The sequence below is a fragment of the Nerophis ophidion genome, linkage group LG07 (genome assembly GCF_033978795.1).
Source record: "Nerophis ophidion isolate RoL-2023_Sa linkage group LG07, RoL_Noph_v1.0, whole genome shotgun sequence".
In the NCBI taxonomy this organism is placed as follows: Eukaryota; Metazoa; Chordata; class Actinopteri; order Syngnathiformes; family Syngnathidae; genus Nerophis; species Nerophis ophidion.
In genome coordinates, this window is record NC_084617.1 from 15,548,367 (window position 1) to 15,567,808 (window position 19,442).

Sequence of the window (19,442 nt, forward strand, 5' to 3'; positions counted from 1 at the left end):
GTTAAACGAGCCATATTGCACCATAAATACTAAACAAACATCTGTCTGGAACGGCAAAAAATTAAAGGCCTACTGAAATGAGATTTTCTCATTTAAACGGGGATAGCAGGTCCATTCTATGCGTCATACTTGATCATTTCGCGATATCGCCATATTTTTGCTGAAAGGATTTAGTAGAGAACATCGACGATAAAGTTCGCGAGTTTTGGTCGCTAATAAAAAAGCCTTGCCTGTACCGGAAGTGGCAGACGATGTGCGCGTGAAGTCATGGGTTGTAGGGCTCCTCACATCCTCACATTGTTTATAATCATAGTCACCAGCAGCAAGAGCGATTCGGACCGAGAAAGCGACGATTTCCCCATTAATTTGAGCGAGGATGAAAGATTTGTGGATGACGATAGGGAGAGTGAAGAACTAGAAAAACAAAAAGTGGGAGCGATTCAGATGTTATTAGACACATTTACTAGGATAATTCTGGAAAATCCCTTATCTGCTTATTGTGTTACTAGTGTTTTAGTGAGATTATCTGGTACCTGAAAGGTGTCTCCTCTGGGAGGAGGTAAGAGAGTCCGCAGCTGCAGGAGGACGCAAGCTCCGCTCATGTATACGGTAAGAGCCGACTTATTACCACAATATTCTCACCGAAAACTGCCGGTTGACATGTGGTTGGGAACTATGTTCGCTTGACCGCTCTGTTCCTTAGCAAAGCTTCACCTTTGGGAATGTATACATGAAACACCGGCTGTGTATGTGTTGCTAAGGGCAGCCGCAATACGCCACTTCCCACCTACATCTTTCTTCTTTGACTTCTCCATTATTAATTGAACAAATTGCAAAAGATTCAGCAACACAGATGTCCAGAATACTTTGTAATTATGCGATTAAAGCAGACTACTTATAGCTTGGATCGGGCTGGAAAAAAATGTCCGTTAGAATCCGAGACGGCACGCGCACGTGTCATCATACGCGTCATCATACCGACGTTTTCAACAGCACACTTCGCGCGAAATTTAAAATTGCAATTTAGTAAACTAAAAAGGCCGTATTGGCATGTGTTGCAATGTTGATATTTCATCATTGATATATAAACTATCAGACTGCGTGGTCGGTAGTAGTGGGTTTCAGTAGGCCTTTAAAAGTCTTATATAAGTGTTATAAGGCAGCACAGTGTCTTGATTGATTGATTGAAACTTTTATTAGTAGATTGCACAGTACAGTACATATTCCGTACAATTGACCATTAAATGGTAACACCCGAATAAGTTTTTCAACCTGTTTGAGTCGGGGTCCACGTTAATCAATTCATGTCACAGGGGTTAGTGAATGTGCCTCACAATACGAAGGTTCTGAGTTCAAAGTCCAAAGTGGAGCCATTTTGTGACCTGAATATCCATCTATTTCCTACTGCTTGTCCTTTTGAGGGTCGCGGGGCGTGCTGGTGCCTATCTCAGCTACAGTCGGGCGGAAGGCGGGGTACACCCTGGATAAGTCGTCACCTCATCGCAGGGCCAACACAGATAGACAGACAACATTCACACTCACATTCACACACTCGGGCCAATTTAGTGTTGCCAATCAACCTATCCCCAGGTGCATGTTTTTGGAGGTGGGAGGAAGCCGGAGTACCCGGAGGGAACCCACGCAGTCACGGGAAGAACATACAAACTCCACATAGAAAGATCCCGAGCCCGGGATTGAACCCAGGACTACTCAGGACCTTCGTATTTTGAGGCAGACGCAATAACTCCTCTTCCACCGTGCTGCCCTGGACGTCGAGTGGATCTAGTTAATAGTGTGAGAGTCCAGTCCATAGTGGGGATTGGAGACAAGTCAGCAGTGCAGAGACGTCCCCAACTGATGCACAGATGAGTGGTTCAACCCGGGTCTCGACTTTGAACATAGTGCGTCATCCGTGGTCACTTAAAACCGGTCCACGCAGGAGAGGGGGTGGAGCAGAAAAGAGACGGCAGATCAACTGGTCTAAAAGGGGGGTCTATTTAAAGGCAAGCGTATACAAATGAGTTTTAGATGGGACTTAAATGCTTCTATTGAGGTAGTATCTCTAACTGTTCCCTGGAGGGCATTCCAGAGTACTGGAGCCCGAATAGAAAACGCTCTATAGCCCGCTGACTTTTTTGGGGGGCTCTGGGAATCACTAATTAGCCGTAGTTCTTTGGATGCAGATTTCTTGCCAGGACATATGGTACAATACAATCCACAACGCCCCCCCTCCCTTCCCCCCACTTCACAGCCCATCTCCCCTGGATTGTAAATAACCAAATGTAAATAATCAAATGTACTTCTAATGTATATTCTTGTTCTTATGCTATCTGAACTCACTATGTTCTCTGCTTGCTGTACATATCCTACTAAATAAGACCTACACTGTTTCAATGTCCACATTTCTCTGTTGATGCAATTGTTGATGACTGAAGTACTGATATCAACCAAACCCTCCTCATCCCACCCCCCGGATTGTAAATAATGTAAATAATTCAATGTATATACTATGATGATTAACTTGTGTGATGACTGTGTTATGCTGATAGTATATATTTGTACCATGAATTGATTAACGTGGACCCCGACTTAAGCAAGTTTAAAAACGTATTCAGGTGTTACCATTTAGTGGTCAATTGTACGGAATATGTACTGTACTGTGCAATCTACTAATAAAAGTTTCAATCAATCAATCAATCAAAGATAGGATGGAGCTAGACCATTAAGTACCGTATTTCCTTGAATTGCCGCCGGGGCGCTAATTAATTTAAAACCTCTTCTCACTCCTGCGTTTACCAAAGGCATGCGGTAAAAGTAAGCATGCGCTAATTATTTTAAAACCTCTTCTCACACCGGCACTTACCAAAGGTATGCAGTAAAAATTTGTGTGGTGTAAGCTCGGACCTCAAATCCTACTGAATAGCTCTTAATCTTCTTCCCTTTATGCGATTTCAAATAACCGGTATTGAAATCAGCCTCCTCCATTTTGAAAATGATGACAGGGGAAGTGTCACTCGTGATGTCACGAGTTTGACCAGGCGGTAATACTAAGCATGCTCTAATTATTTTGGGAAGCGAGTTTGACCCGGCAGTAATTCAAGGCAGGCGCATACTATATGCCCTGCAGCAATTCAAGGAAATACGGTATTAGTAAAACCTTTAAGTCGCCTCTTAAGTGCACAGGAAGCCAGTGCAGGTGAGCCAAAAAAGGTGAAATATGATCATGAAAATTATGAATTGATTCAGAATCAAGAAGAAAAAAAATATGGATTTGAATATGAATCGATTTTTTTGTGCACCCCTAATGCCCATCCATCCATTTTCTACCGCTAATTTAAAGGCCTACTGAAACCCACTACTACCCACCACGCAGTCTGATGGTTTATACATCAATGATGAAATATGTACATTGCAACACGTGCCAATACAGCCTTTTTAGTTTACTAAATTGCAATTTTAAATTTCCCGGGAGTTTTTTCTTGAAAACGTCACGTAATGATGACGTGTACGCGTGACGTCACGGGCTGTTAGGAAATATGAGCGGTGCACACACACACAGCTAAAAGTCGTCTGCTTTAACCGCATATTTACACAGTGTTTTGGACATCTGTGTTGCTGAATCCTTTGCAATTTATTCAATTAATAATGGAGAAGTCAAAGTAGAAAGATGGAGTTGGGAAGCTTTAGCCTTTAGCCACACAAATACCCGGTGATTCCTTGTTTAAAATTCACGGAGGTGAAACTTTACTATGGATCACAGCGAACATGGATCCCAACCGAATGTCAACCAGCAGGTTTCGGTGACAAAATTATGGTAAAAAGTTGCTTCTTACCGGAGATCAGCTGAGATTGTGCCGCCCATACAGCTGCTGTCGACTTCCTTGAGACACTGCGCGTCAACACACCCGTGGACACACTTCTGACTATCAGGTACTATTAAACTCACTAAAACACTAGCAACACAATAGAAAGATAAGGGATTTCCTGGAATTATCCTGGTAAATGTGTCTAAAAACATCTGAATCCGTCCCAATGCAATTGCGTTTTTCTTTTCACATTTTTTTTTCTAGTCCGTCGCTATCAATATCCTCAAACACAAATCTTTCATCCTCGCTCAAATTAATGGGGTAATTGTCGTTTTCTCGGTCTGAGTAGCTGTTTTTGTTGGAGGCTCCCATTAAAAACAATGTGAAGATGTGAGGAGCTGTCACGCCAAATTTCTTCCCCCTGGAAGAAATTTGGCGTGACAGCCCCTCCAATGCTTGAAGGACCCCATCAGGGCGTGACAATACCAAGTTATATGACTCTTAAGGGTTACAGCTGCAAAATTAGCAAAGCAAAAATAGCTGGAAAGGTTAGAATGGTGGAATGCTAATGTTTTTTCCTCACCGTTAAGGGTTACATCTGCAAAATTAGCGAAACAAAAATAGCTTGAAAGGTTAGCATGCTGAAATGCTAATATTTTTTTCGTCACCGTTATTTTTCACCTATGACAATCAGCCAATTATAATGCTTTTAAAACAGGCAGCTGTGTGGGCTGCTTTAAGGTCCTTCCACCATAATAATAATAATAATGATGGATTAGATTTATATCACGCTTTTCTATTGTTGCATACTCAAAGCGCGCACAGAGAAGTGGGAACCCATCATTCATTCACACCTGATGGTGGTAAGCTACATATGTAACCACAGCTGCCCTGGGGCAGACTGACGGAAGCGTGGCTGCCAGTTTACGCCTACGGCCCCTCTGACCACCACCAATCATTCATTCATCATTCATTCACCAGTGTGAGCAGCACCGGGGGCAAAGGTGAAGTGTCCTGCCCAGGGACACAACGGCAGCGATTTGGATGTCAATAGGTGGGAAGTGAACCTGCAACCCTCAGGTTTCTGGCACGGCCGCTCTACCCGCTACGCCATGCCGCCCCATTGGGGTCCTTCAAGTAGTTTCTTCCGGGGTGAAGGTTTTTGTAGGGGGGAAGAAATTTGGTGTGACGTCATCGTCTGCGACTTCCGGTAGAGGCAGGGCTTTTCTCTTAGCACCGAAAGTTGCGAACTTTATCGTGGATGTTCTCTACTAAATCCTTTCAGCAAAAATATGGCAATATCGCGAAATGATCAAGTATGACACATAGAATGGACCTGCTATCCCCGTTTAAATAAGAAAATCTCATTTCAGGAATATGTTAAAAAAAATAATAATTATTGACTACTAATAGGAAGCAGCAGACAGAGCAAGGCTGCATGGCAACGGTGGGCGGGGCCTCGCTCAGATAGTGGGCGGAGCCACGGCCCTCCACGTGTCCAGCCCGCCCACGCAGCAACCATCTTCCGCATACCGCAGACCAGTGCGCACGCACACGCACACGCACGCTGCGGGGCGATGCATCGGCGGTGCGTGCCCTCTTCCCTCCCCGATCCTCCTCATCCTCGGTATTGATCAGGCGATGCTTCCATGTCTACCTCGCACAGATGTCCGTGATGGCCGCGGAGGAGAAGAGCTGACGATGAGAGGAGGTGCACCTTGGCACATTTGGAGCTTTACCATTACGATTTGATTTTTTTACGTATTTTTTTTCTCCCTCCGTGCTGCGGTGGCATTTTGCGGGCCTGGATGCGGTGACAGGCGGGAATGTGTGACGACCATGCTGGCGGTGCGGTGCTTCTTGCTCTTTGCTGCAGTTGGCGAGCGGCTGGCGGCGTCAGGTAAGACCCGATGATTGGCAGATGCTGGAGGAGAGGGTGTCTGCAGCCATACCATCGTTCCACTCGCCTTACAGCATCAAAATTGGGTTTAGTGCTGCATTGACACATTTCTACCGCTTTTAAGCCAATAAGAATGAACGTCTGAACTTGTACAAATCTAATGCGTTGTTGTTTGCATGCTGCAATGAGGTTTAAAAGCTGGTCTTTTTCATCACACACTTAGGCTGCAATAATATCTACTCAGTGCACACTCTTTTAAAGGCCTACTGAAATAAGATTTTCTTATTTAAACAGGGATAGCAGGTTCATTCTATGTGTCATAATTGATCATTTCGCGATATTGCCATATTTTTGCTGAAAGGATTTAGTAGAGAACATCCACGATAAAGTTTGCAACTTTGGTCGCTAATAAAAAAGCCTTGCCTTTACCGGAAGATGTGCGCGTGACGTCACTGGTTGTAGGGCTCCTCACATCCTCACATTGTTTTTAATGGGAGCCTCCAACTAAAAGAGCTGAGAGCGCGACAATTTCCCCATTAATTTGAGCGAGGATGAAAAATTCATGGATGAGAAATTTAAAAGTGAAAAAAGAAAAAAGGCGATTGCATTGGCAGCGATTCAGATGTTTTTAGACACATTTACTAGGATAATTCTAGGAAATCCCTTATCTTTCTATTGTGTTAGTATTTTAGTGAGTTAAATAGTACCTGATAATCAGAGGGGTGTGCCCACGGGGTGTTGACGCCAGTCTTTGAGGTAATTAGTCACGGCAGCTGCAGCACGACAGAAGCTCCGCTGATCTCCGGTTAGAGGCGACTTATTTCCACAATTTTCTCACCGAAAACTGCCGGTCGACATGTAGTCGTGAACCATGTTCGCTTGACCGCTCTGATCCATAGTAAAGCTTCACCTTGGGGAATTTTAAACAAGGAAACACCGTGTGTTTGTGTGGCTAAAGGCTAAAGCTTCCTACCTCCATCTTTCTACTTTGACTTCTCCATTATTATTTGAACAAATTGCAAAAGATTCAGCAACACAGGTGTCCAGAATACCGTGTAATTATGCGATGAAAAGAGACGACTTTTAGCTGCAAGTGGTGCTGTGCTAATATGTCCCCTCCAACCCGAGACGTAACGCAACGTTTTCAACAAGAAACTCTGCGGGAAATTTAAAATTGTAATTTATTAAACTAAACCGAGCGTATTGGCATGTGTTGCAATGTTAATATTTCATCATTGATATATAAACTATCAGACTGCGATGTCGGTAGTAGTGGGTTTCAGTAGGCCTTTAAGCCAATAAGAATGAACGTCTGAACTTGTACAAATCTAATGCGTTGTTGTTTGCATGCTGCAATAAGGTTTTAAAGTTGGTATTTTTCATCACACACTTAGGCTGCAGTATCTTCTCAGTGCACACTCTTTTAAAGGCCTACTGAAATGAGATGTTCTTATTCAAACGGGGATAGCAGGTCCATTCTATGTGTCATACTTGATCATTTTGCGATATTGCCATATTTTTGCTGAAAGGATTTAGTAGAGAACATCGAGGATAAAGTTTGCAACTTTTGCTCGCTGTTAAAAAAGCCTTGCCTTTACCGAAAGATGTGCGTGTGATGTCACGGGTTGTAGGGCTCCTCACATCCTCACATTGTTTACAATGTGAGCCTCCAGTAGCAAGAGCTATTCGGACCGAGAAAGCGACAATTACCCCATTAATTTGAGCGAGGATGAAAGATTCATGGATGAGGAAATTTAAAAGTGACGGACTAGGAAAAAAATAAAAAAGGCGATCGCATTGGGAGCGATTCAGATGTTTTTAGACACATTTACTAGGATAATTCTGGGAAATCCCTCATCTTTCTATTGTGTTGCTAGTGTTTTAGTGAGTTTAACAGTCCCTGATAGTCGGAGGTGTGTGTCCACGGGTGTCTTGACGCAGTGTCCTCAGGAAGTCGACGGCAGCTTTATGGACAACACAAGCTCAGCTGATCTCCGGTAAGAAGCGACTTTTTACCACAATTCTCTCACCGAAACCTGCTGGTTGACATTCGGTTGGGATCCATGTTCGCTTGACTGCGCTGTGATCCATAGGAAAGTTTCACCTCTGGGAATTTTAAACAAGGAATCACCATGTGTTTGTGTGGCTAAAGGCTAAAGCTTCACCAACTCCATCTTTCTACTTTGACTTCTCCATATTAATTGAACAAATTGTAAAAGATTCAGCAACACAGATGTCCAGAATACTGTGTAATTATGCAGTTAAAGTGAAGTGAAGTGAATTATATTTATATAGCGCTTTTCTCAAGTGACTCAAAGCGCTTTACATAGTGAAACCCAATATCTAAGTTATATTTTTAAACCAGTGTGGGTGGCACTGGGAGCAGGTGGGTAAAGTGTCTTGCTCAAGGACACAACGGCAGTGACTAGGATGGCAGAAGCGGGGATCGAACCTGCAACCCTCAAGTTGCTGGCACGGTCGCTCTACCAAACGAGCTATACCGCCCCCACGGCTTTTAGCTGTGTGTGTGTGCAGCGCTCATATTTCCTAACAGTCCGTGACGTCACGCGTACACGTCATCATTACGCAACGTTTTCAAGAAGAAACTCCCAGGAAATTTAAAATTGTAATTTAATAAACTAAACCGGCCATATTGGCATGTGTTGCAATGTTAATATTTCATCATTGATGTATAAACCATCAGACTGCGTGGTCGGTAGTAGTGGGTTTCAGTAGGCCTTTAAGTGTCATGTTCTGCAGCTGACAGGATTGATCACTCGTAAATCACACAACACCTACACACAAAACACGTGACATTCACACTTACTGTATGAAAAATGTACAGTCTCTTATTAGCCCCAAAATGCATATTGTAGGGATGGGAGGAAGTTGTAGTACCTAGAGAAATCCAGATCTGGATCTCCAGACTGCATGCAGATATTCGCATGATACCCTTCATTAACGGCAGTAAAACAAGCATGCTTGCTTCATGGAAGACGCCAACATTTGTCTGTCCCTGTCGTCTTGTCCAGGTGTGACCTGGAGCCCAGGCCAGGATGGGGGAGGGACGTGGGTCGGCTCCTCCTGGTCCGGACAAACCGAGGGCGGCGACACAGCTGCCCAGGTGACCTATCCCAAACGTCTGGTCCGAAGGATTGAGTCTGAGAAGGAACTGGCTCATCCGCACCTGGATACCAGGGTGAAGAACAACAAGCAACACGCCTCGGTGAGTTGATACCCAGAATGTATCTACAGTGGATCTGGATTACTTTTGGCCTCATCCCTCACTTAAAGTGTGAGTGAAGAATGCACTACCGACCTGATAAGGACTGATATGTCCTAAGGAGAAATAAATGATGCAGTACTATCTGTTGATGCTACCCAGTGGTTGTTTTGAGCACACTGCAGTCCTACCCCTTAATGCTTCGGTCATACGCAGGATTCCCACAGTTCCGAATGTACGCCTCACCTTTGAGTCTACCCTTGTTCGCCGATGTCACATCAATTCCTCACATGCTATTATCATATTTACAGTGTCTCCACCTGCTATGTCACATGACTTATTCGCCTGTCAATGCCATAGTTATGGCACCTGTGTCACATCTACACCTCTACCTATGTCTTGCCAGTCAACCCACATGCATGCATTTAATTCGACCTATCTCTACATCTAGTTTGACTTACAGTATGTGTTCACCCGTGTCACTCTTAATTCATACTCTACAGGAGAACATACATTTACTTAAAGTAAATACAGACTGCCGCCACGCATAGTCGCACACAGTATGAATTCACCAAATTTCTTAACTTTAACAGCTACGGTTGCTACAAAGGTTAGAAATGAAAAATAAAATCCACTTCATCTTGTCTGTTAATATTATTGGCCTGCAGCAGAAGGGAGGGGTGAAGGGGAGGAGGCTGTGTCGACAACGCTGTGGATGCTTCCTGAATGTTTCAAACCACACACAGGTTGTTCACAAGGATGGATTGGTACCGTATCTTGCCAGTCCTACGTAGAATCCAACGGTGCTATGTAGGGCTGTGAATCTTTGGGTGTCCCACGATTCGATTCAATATTGATTCTTGGGGTCACGATTCGATAATATATCGATTTTTTTCGATTCGATTCTCGATTCAAAAACGATATTTTTCCCATTCAAAACGATTCTGTATTCATTCAATACATAGGATTTCAGCAGGATCTACCCCAGTCTGCTGACATGCTAGAAAAGTAGTAGATTAAAAAAAAAAAAACTTTTATAATTGTAAAGGACAATATTTTATCAACTGATTGCAATAATGTAAATTTGTTTTAACTATTAAACGAACCAAAAACATGACTTATTTTATCTTTGTGAAAATATTGCACACAGTGTGTTGTCAAGCTTATGAGATGCGATGCAAGTGTAAGCCACTGTGACACTATTTTTTATTTTTATAAATGTCTAATGATAATGTCAATGAGGGATTTTTAATCACTGCTATGCTGAAATTATAACTAATATTGATACTGTTGTTGATGATATTCATTTTTGTTTCACTATTGGGGGGTGTCCTTTTTTTTCTTTTTTTTTTTTCTTCTTTGTCATGAAAAAGGGACGTTTTTTGTGGTTCGTGCACTATTTTTAAGTGTATATTGACTTATATATGTTTTTTTCCCTTCTTTATTTTGGATTTTCGGCAGGTGCGACTTATACTCCGAAAAATACGGTAACTATAATTATCTTTTAAAAATAAATTGAGAACACTGATAGTAACGCTAATGTGGTGTTGAGTCTAAACTAAGGCAACTTATATATGTTTTTTTCCTTATTTATTATGCATTTTCGGCAGGTGCGACTTATACTCTGAAAAATACAGTAACTGTAATTACCTTTTCAAAAGTAATTTGAGAACACTGGTAGTAACTTTAAAGTGGTGTTGAGTCTTAAACTAAGGAGACTTATATATGTTTTTTTTCCTTCTTTATTAAGCATTTTCGGCAGGTGCGACTTATACTCTGAAAAATACGGTAACTATAATTATCTTTTAAAAGTAATTTGAGAACACTGATAGTAATGCTAATGTGGTGTTGAGTCAAAACTAAGGCGACTTATATATGTTTTTTTCCTTATTTTTTATGCATTTTCGGCAAGTGCGACTTATACTCCGGAGCGACTTATACTCCGAAAAATACGGTAACTATAATTATCTTTTAAAAGTAAATTGAGAACACTGATAGTAACGCTAATGTGGTGTTGAGTCTAAACTAAACACTTTGTTGAAAATACCATTATATATATCGTATATCGCGATACTACCTAAAAATATTGTGATATTCGGGACAAATATTGGGACGAGCTCTGACCAGTCGTAAGTATGAGCAAGAACTGATTAAGCCTACTCGGATGAGTGACGAAACATCTTAAGACCAGGGGTCGGGAACCTTTTTGGCTAAGAGAGCCACACAAGCCAAATATTTTAAAAAGTATTTCCGTGAGAGCCATATAATACTTTTTTTAAGACTGAATGCAACTAAATGAGTGCATTTTTAAGTAAGACCAACATTTTTAGAGTATAATAAGTCTCATTCTTTTTAATAACATTGTTATTCTGAAGCAAACCAACAATAAATAAGATACTTCTTACCATTAATGCGACTTCTTGAACAGGTGTGGTAGAAACCGGATGGATGGGTGGATTAAAAGGCATGAGAATGTTTTATATTTTAAACGTTATTTTTGACACTGTGATTACAAGCGGGATTATTCAGTACTTACCGTTAAGCAATGTCAGCTAAGATTTATCTGAGAGCCAGGTGCAGTCATCAAAAGAGCAAAACCTGCCTCTAGAGCCGTAGGTTCCCTACCCTTGTCATAAGACGAACCAAACAGTCTAGTTGCGATCGATTAAATGCCCTTAGATATCGGGATGTTAGTTTTGGTCTCTTATCGCCCAGGTCTGTGGTTCATAAATCAAATAGTTCATACTGTGGCTGTGAATCTTTGGGCACATAACTATTAGATTCAGAATCCATCCAAACAGATTTCAGGTTCGAAGAGCTCCTTCTGGTTGCACACAGATGGCCTAAAATGTCCATTTAAAAATACTTTGTTTATTCATCTATTTGTTTAATCGATTTTTAAAAATTGAGGAATTGATTTAGAATCGGGATGAATGAAAATTGCGATTAGGATGTGAATTAATTTTTGGGGCACCCCGTGTTTGTGCAAGGAGGGGTTTCAAATGTGTAAATTTCACTGTATCTCTACACACGTCTGTATTGTTGTCTTTGTCTCTCTCAGCTATGTATCACTTCTTTGTGTTGACTTATATCTACCTGTTAGAGATGCGAGGTTTGTGGTCTCATCCGCGGGGTCCGTGTCGGGCGGGTGACATGACGAAAAAATAGATTTTAATTAGATTCGGGCGAGTGGTGGTTGAATCATCCGGAAATATTTGATATACATGGTTCTGGGATCGGTATCCTTTGCCATTCAAAGAGCTATTTAAGACCCGTGTAATAAAACAAAGAAGACATTAGGAGACGCTATTATTGTCTTGAATGATTGCCGGCAGTCACCCTGATATTAAGTATTAGGGCGTGCTATGAAGCCATTGGCTTTGTCGCCTTCCACAGCATGTACGATCTGCTTGTCAGTCCAGCATCATGTTGTGTGTGGCTTCCGCGGCAACACGCACACGACTGCAAGGCACACTGGGTGACATAGAGTACACTAATGGTTGTGATATAAACAATTTTAACACTCTAGTAATATGCGCCACACCAATTAAGAACGACAAACACATTTCGGGAGAACATCCTCACAGTAACACAACATAAACGCAACACAACAAATACCCAGAATCCTTTTTATCCGTCACACTTCCTGAATATATTTTACACCCCCCGTGCGTCGGTAAGGTGGGCGGGGTCGGGGGCGCGGCGGTGTAAAATATTTTCAGGAAATGTCACAGATACAAAGGATTCTGGGTATTTGTTGTGTTGCGTTTATGTTGTGTTACTGTGAGGATGTTCTCCCGAAATGTGTTTGTCAATCTTGTTGGATGTGGCTTCACAGCGTGGCGCATATTAGTAAGTGTTAAAGTTGTTTATATCACAACCATCAGTGTACTCTGTATCACCCAGTATGCCTTTCAATCTTGTACGTGTAATTGCGGAAGCTGCACACAACATGTTGCCGGACCAACAATCGGTTCGTACATGTTGTTGAAGGTGTCAAACGCAATGGCTTCACAGCACGCCCATATTTTTGTCATCAGTATGAACGCTATTGGATAGTCGCGAGAACGTTAGCGGCTCCAATTGTCTTCATTACTCTGTGAAGCAGGTTTAAATAGCTCTATGAGTGGTAAAGGCGGCCGACCTCTGATGTACTTCAGCGGGCGGTTGGCGGGCGGTTGGCGGGCGGGTACGGTCCTGATAAAATGTTGGTTCGGGTGGACGGCGGGTGGATGATATACTTGCCTATCCGCGCATCTCTGCTACCTGTGTCACAGCTGGTAGCTTTGCTTCTTGCAACTGTCAGCTATTACTCACCAATGTGGGTTCTTCCGAGGATGTCGTAGTGGTTTGTGCAGCCCTTTGAGACACTTGTGATTTAGGGCTATATAAATAAACATTTATTGATTGATGATTGAATGTCCACCTTCACTTCTCCACGCTGAGCCTTCAGCTGTGTCACGCCTGTCTCGACGTACTGTCTTCTTCACCTTGGTCGCCGCCTATTTTATGTCTCCGTTGTCTTATATAGGTGCTGTTCATATTATTGGAATATAATTATAATATAATTATATTCAGAACGTGAAACTTACATATTATATCAATTCATTACACACATAGTGATATATTTGAAATGTTTGTTTCTTTAAATTTTGATGATTAGTACTGACAATTACTGAAAACCCCAAATTCAGTATCTCAGAAAATTTGAATATTAGTTACGACTAGTACCAAAAAATCTTTTTTATAAATGTGGGCCAACTGAAAAGTATGAACATGGAAAGTTTCAGCATGTACGGCAATCAATACTTAGTTGCAGCTCCTTTTGCCTGAATTGCTGCAGCAATACGGCGTGGCATGGAGTCCACCAGTCTGTTGCACTCCTCAGGTGTTATGAGAGCCCAGGTTGCTTTAATAGTGGCCTTCAGCTCTTCAGCATTGGTGGATCTAGCATCTCGCATCTTCCGCTTCACAATACCCCATAGGTTTTCTATGGGGTTAAGGTTAGGTGAGTTTGCAGGCGAATCAAGAACAGGGATACCATGGTCCTTAAACCAGGTACTTGTAGATTTGGCAATGTGTGCAGGTGCCAAGTCATGTTGGAAAATGAAATCTTCACCTCCATAAAATTGGTCCGCGGCAGGCAGCATAAAGTGTTCTAAAACTTCCTGGTAGACTGCTGCATTGACCCTAGACCTCAGGAAACACAGTGGACCAACACCAGCAGATGACATGGCACCCCAGACCATTACTGATTGTGGAAATTTGACACTGGACTTCAGGCAACATGGATTCTGTGCCTCTCCTGTCTTCCTCCAGACTCTGGGACCTTGATATCCAAAGGAGATACAACATTTACTTTCATCTGAAAACATAACTTTGGACCACTCAGCAGCAGTCCAGTCCTTTTTGTCTTGAGCTCAGGCGAGACGCTTTTGACGTTGTCTCTTATTCAAGAGTGGGTTTACTCAAGGAATGCGACAGATGAAGCCCATATCTTGCATACGTCGGTGCGTGGTGGTTCTTGAAGCACTGACTCCAGCTGCAGTCCACTCTTTGTGGATCTCCCCCACATTTTTTAATCGGTTTTGTTTGACAATCCTCTCCAGGGCGTGGTTATCCCTCTTGCTTGTACACTTTTTTTCTACCACATCTTTGTCTTCCCTTCGCCTCTCTATTAATGTGTTTGGACACGGAGCTCTGGGAACATCCAACCTCCTTGGCAATGACCTTTTGTGTCTTGCCCTCCTTCTTTAAAGTATCAATGGTCATCTTTTGGACAGTTGTCAAGTCAGCAGTCTTCCCAATGATTGTGTGTCATACAGAATCAAAACCAGAGACCATTTAAAGGCTTTTCCAGGTGTTTTGAGTTAGTTAGCTAAATACAGTGTGGCACCAGGTGTCTTCAATATCTGACCTTTTCACCATATTCTAATTTTCTGAGATGTTGAATTTAGGGTTTTCATTGGTTGTCAGCTATAATCATCTCCTTTTTGGCAAAAAACACTTGAAATCAATCAATCAATCAATCAATGTTTACTTATATAGCCCTAAATCACTAGTGTCTCAAAGGGCTGCACAAACCACCACGACATCCTCGGTAGGCCCACATAAGGGCAAGGAAAACTCACACCCAGTGGGACATCGGTGACAATGATGACTATGAGAACCTTAGAGAGGAGGAAAGCAATGGATGTCGAGCGGGTCTAACATGATACTGTGAGAGTTCAATCCACAATGGATCCAACACAGTCGCGAGAGTCCAGTCCAAAGCGGATACAACACAGCAGCGAGAGTCCTGTTCACAGCGGAGCCAGCAGGAAACCATCACAAGCGGAGGCGGATCAGCAGCGCAGAGATGTCCCCAGCCGATACACAGGCAAGCAGTACATGGCCACCGGATCGGACCGGACCCCCTCCACAAGGGAGAGTGGGACATAGAAGAAAAAGAAAAGAAACGGCAGATCAACTGGTCTAAAAAGGGAGTCTATTTAAAGGCTACAGTATACAAATGAGTTTTAAGGTGAGACTTAAATGCTTCTACTGAGGTGGCATCTCAGAGGGCATTCCAGAGTACTGGAGCCCGAACGGAAAACGCTCTATAGCCCGCAGACTTTTTTTGGGCTTTGGGAATCACTAATAAGCCGGAGTCCTTTGAACGCAGATTTCTTGCCGGGACATATGGTACAATACAATCGGCAAGATAGGATGGAGCTAGACCGTGTAGTATTTTATACGTAAGTAGTAAAACCTTAAAGTCACATCTTAAGTGCACAGGAAGCCAGTGCAGGTGAGCCAGTACAGGCGTAATGTGATCAAACTTTCTTGTTCTTGTCAAAAGTCTAGCAGCCGCATTTTGTACCAACTGTAATCTTTTAATGCTAGACATGGGGAGACCCGAAATGTATCAGTCTGTTTGGAATGAATGTATACATTCTACAAGTTTGACTACAAGTTTGACTTTTTGAATGGAATTAATGAAATAAATCAACTTTTTCATGAAATTCTAATAATATGACCAGCACCTGTATACCTGCTGTCTGAGATACTGGGCAGTAAATGTAACGGTTCTTAGTTGTCAGAATGTATAAGACACAGGCGTGTTGACTCACACGTCCATGTTGCCGCGTGCGGTGAGGTGAAGGTAGAGCTGTCCGTGTCCCTCTTGCTGTGTAGAACATCTCTGTAGCTACTCAGGCTTGACACTGCAAGGCGTTTAACGTCTCCAGCGATGCTTTCAGACTCACTTAGTCGAGGAGAATCACCTCCAGAATGTCAAAGCCTCACTGGCTCCGACGGCGCCATAACGCCTCCTGACTTTAGCGTGCATGTTGCCTCCATCGCCTTCACATTCCATCATCAGGCCACCCTGCTGGGGGCTCCCTGCGCTTTCATTTATTCAGTGGTGTGTAGGAAGTATGTCCCCATTTAATTATGGAGCTGGTCCAAGAACGTCCCACTTCTTGTCTGCGTCAGGGCGATCCGAGGGTGTTCCAATGAAATCGTCGCTTCCTGTCACATGGCCGAGCGGCGTAGTAACGACGATGCTGTGCAGGCAGCGGATCTTCGGACGCGGTTTTGTGAAATCTGTGTCCCGCTTGTCCTGACCTGCAGCGTTTTGTCAGCTGAAATATTTAAGAAGTGGGGTTTGGGGATTGAGATAAATTTAGAAACATAGTGGATTTTTTTTCTTCCTTGTACGTCATACTCTATAATAGAAACTAGGGATGTCACAAGTGTGGTCCATTTTTGGCCCACCGCTTGCTTTTTATGGGCCTACTATGAAGATCATATATTATTAAATGTTGCTTAAGTGTTTTCGTCTAATGCACTGGCATAGCTTGAACTACATTGGATTAATGTTTGCACATTACGGGTCTGATATATTAAGATCTAAATACCACACGCTAAACAGCGTGTGCGATCTATAAAATGGTGTGTACTATTGATGGGTGTGTTGCGTGTGATCTACTAAAACTGCGTGTGCAATTGTAAAGTGGTGTAGACCGCTCTTTTTTAAATGAGGTGTTAACAGAGATCAAGCAGAAAAACAGCCCCAAAGCATGATGTTTCCACCCCCATGCTTCACAGTAGGTATGGTATTCTTGGGATGCAACTCACTATTCTTCTTCCTCCAAACACGACGAGTTGAGTTTATACCAAAATGTTCTAGTTTAGTTTCATCTGACCACATGACATTCTCCCAATCCTCTGCTGTATCATCCATGTATCCATTTTGGTATAAACTCAACTGGTCGTGTTTGGAAGAAGAAGAATACTGAGTTGCATCCCAAGAGCACCATACCTACTGTGAAGCATGGGGGTGGAAACATCATGCTTTGGGGCTGTTTTTCTGCTCAAGGGACAGGACGATTGATCCGTGTTAGGGAAAGAATGAATGGGGCCATGTATCGTGAGATTTTGAGCCAAATCCTCCTTCCATCAGTGAGAGCTTTGAATGGTTGACCAAATACTTATTTTCCACCATAATTTACAAATTAATTCTTAAAAATTCCTACAATAGTGAATTCCTAGATTTTTTTTCACATTCTGTCTCTCACAGTTGAAGTGTACCTATGATGAAAATTACAGACCTCTGTCATCATTTTAAGTGGGAGAACTTGCACAATCGGTGGCTGACTAAATACTTTTTTGCCTCACAATGGCTTTATGGGCGGAATAGTGTTCACCCATTAGCTGCATTGTTAGCTAGCTTGTACTTGCCATATATTCTTCATTAGAATGCATGAAAAATAAAAATGTGTTTTTATCTTACATAGAGATTGTGAATGATGAACAAAATAAAAATTAAAAAGTGCAGTTTATAATTTATATTTATCAAAACATAGTGAAGTGAATTATATTTATATAGCGCTTTTTCTCTAGTGACTCAAAGCACTTTACAGAGTGAAACCCAATATCTAAGTTACATTCAAACCAGTGTGGGTGGCACTGGGAGCAGGTGGGTCAAGTGTCTTGCCCAAGGACACAACGGCAGTGACTAGGTTGGCAGAAGCGGGAATTGAACCTGCAACCCTCAAGTTGCTGGCACAGCCGCTCTACCACCCGAGCTAAACATAAAACTACCTATATTGGGGTTTATATTTGTGTCCATAATCACACAGTATTTAATAGGACTGTGCAAAAACACTTAACCAATATTCTGCAAGAGCTCGGGGCATGTTAAAGTACAAGTAAACATGCTGTAATTTTACTAAATTTTACCTAATTTCTTTGTAAATCCTCGAAAAAATACGTGCATTGCATTTTTTGTGCTTGTATAGCCATTCAGTTAGCACAAATAGACATGAATTGCTTGAATGGAGATCTGTAAATGTAACTAGTCTTCATTAATAAAACAAGTAGCACTCATAGAGTAACATGTCGGAGATGCCTGCTATACGGAATGCCATTATAGACTCCTTACATTGTTGTGTGTGCAGTGATGCGTTTATTGTAAAAGGCGGGTGAGTCAATGCAGCTTCCATCAAAGCTGAGCTGCATGAAAGGAAACTCTCCTATTGCGTCCGCTCCTCATTTCTCCCTTGACTGACCCGACTTTTTCCTCACCTCACTTCACCACGTTGGCCCCCGTCCAGCGCCAGTTTGCCTTTTCAACCACTTCTTTATCCATCCATCCATTTTTTTCCCTTTCATCTCTAGCTCGACTCAGGCAGTCCGTGCAGATGTTATTAGAGATCGCCGGAAACACTTATAAAACAATTTTGCCTTCTTTCATACTTCCTCCAAATGAGCCGTTTGGAATTTTGTGAAGTTTTTTTCTATTGTGACGTCTGCGAATAGCTACATATATAATATACATTTGCCCAAAGTGCGTTCCGCGGGTCCCCCATCGTAGTCTGCGCTGTAGTCAATAAGCTCCTTCTTTTTCACTATCCTCCTGTTGTGGGGCAGACTAGCTCGTACATGCACATGAATCCTTTGCAGTTGCCATTTTTTAATACAAAGTAGCTTCCATCCATCCATCCATTTTCTACCGCTTTCTCCCTTACGGGGTCGCGGGGGGCGCTGGCGCCTATCTCAGCTACAATCGGGCGGAAGGCGGGGTACACCCCGGACAAGTCGCCACCTCATCGCAGGGCCAACACAGATAGACAGACAACATTCCCACACTAGGGCCAATTTAATGTTGCCAATCAACCTATCCCCAGGTGCATGTCTTTGGAAGTGGGAGGAAGCCGGAGTACCCGGAGGGAACCCACGCATTCACGGGGAGAACATGCAAACTCCACACAGAAAGATCCCGAGCCTGGATTTGAACCCAGGACTGCAGGAACTTCGTATTGTGAGGCAGACGCACTAACCCCTCTCCCACCGTGAAGCCCTACAAAGTAGCTTATAGTTTGAATTTATATCTGTCAGGAGACTCTGTATGGAAGCGCTAAAAACCACAAAAAGGACGGGGACAAGACGCTGTTGAAGTGGAGGCATGCAATTAAAAGAACCCACAATCTGTAAAACATAATCTATGCAATATGTTGACGATTATATG

General features: G+C 42.7%; 1 protein-coding gene across 9 annotated transcripts in view; it reads left to right on the plus strand.

Moving 5' to 3' along the window:
* The window catches only part of LOC133555939 (disintegrin and metalloproteinase domain-containing protein 11-like), a 108,155-nt gene that overhangs the window by 4,246 nt on the left and 84,467 nt on the right, over positions 1-19,442 (plus strand). For 2 of the 9 annotated variants that reach the window (XM_061905426.1, XM_061905427.1), the window contains exons 1-2: positions 5,275-5,706; positions 8,739-8,932. In XM_061905426.1, coding sequence (XP_061761410.1) covers positions 5,646-5,706; positions 8,739-8,932 — 255 coding nt within the window. In that variant the 5' untranslated portion in view covers positions 5,275-5,645. Of the gene's footprint in view, positions 1-5,269; positions 5,707-8,738; positions 8,933-19,442 lie in introns of those variants that run through there. The other 7 variants (XM_061905425.1, XM_061905423.1, XM_061905421.1 and 4 more) reach the window with 6 other exon arrangements.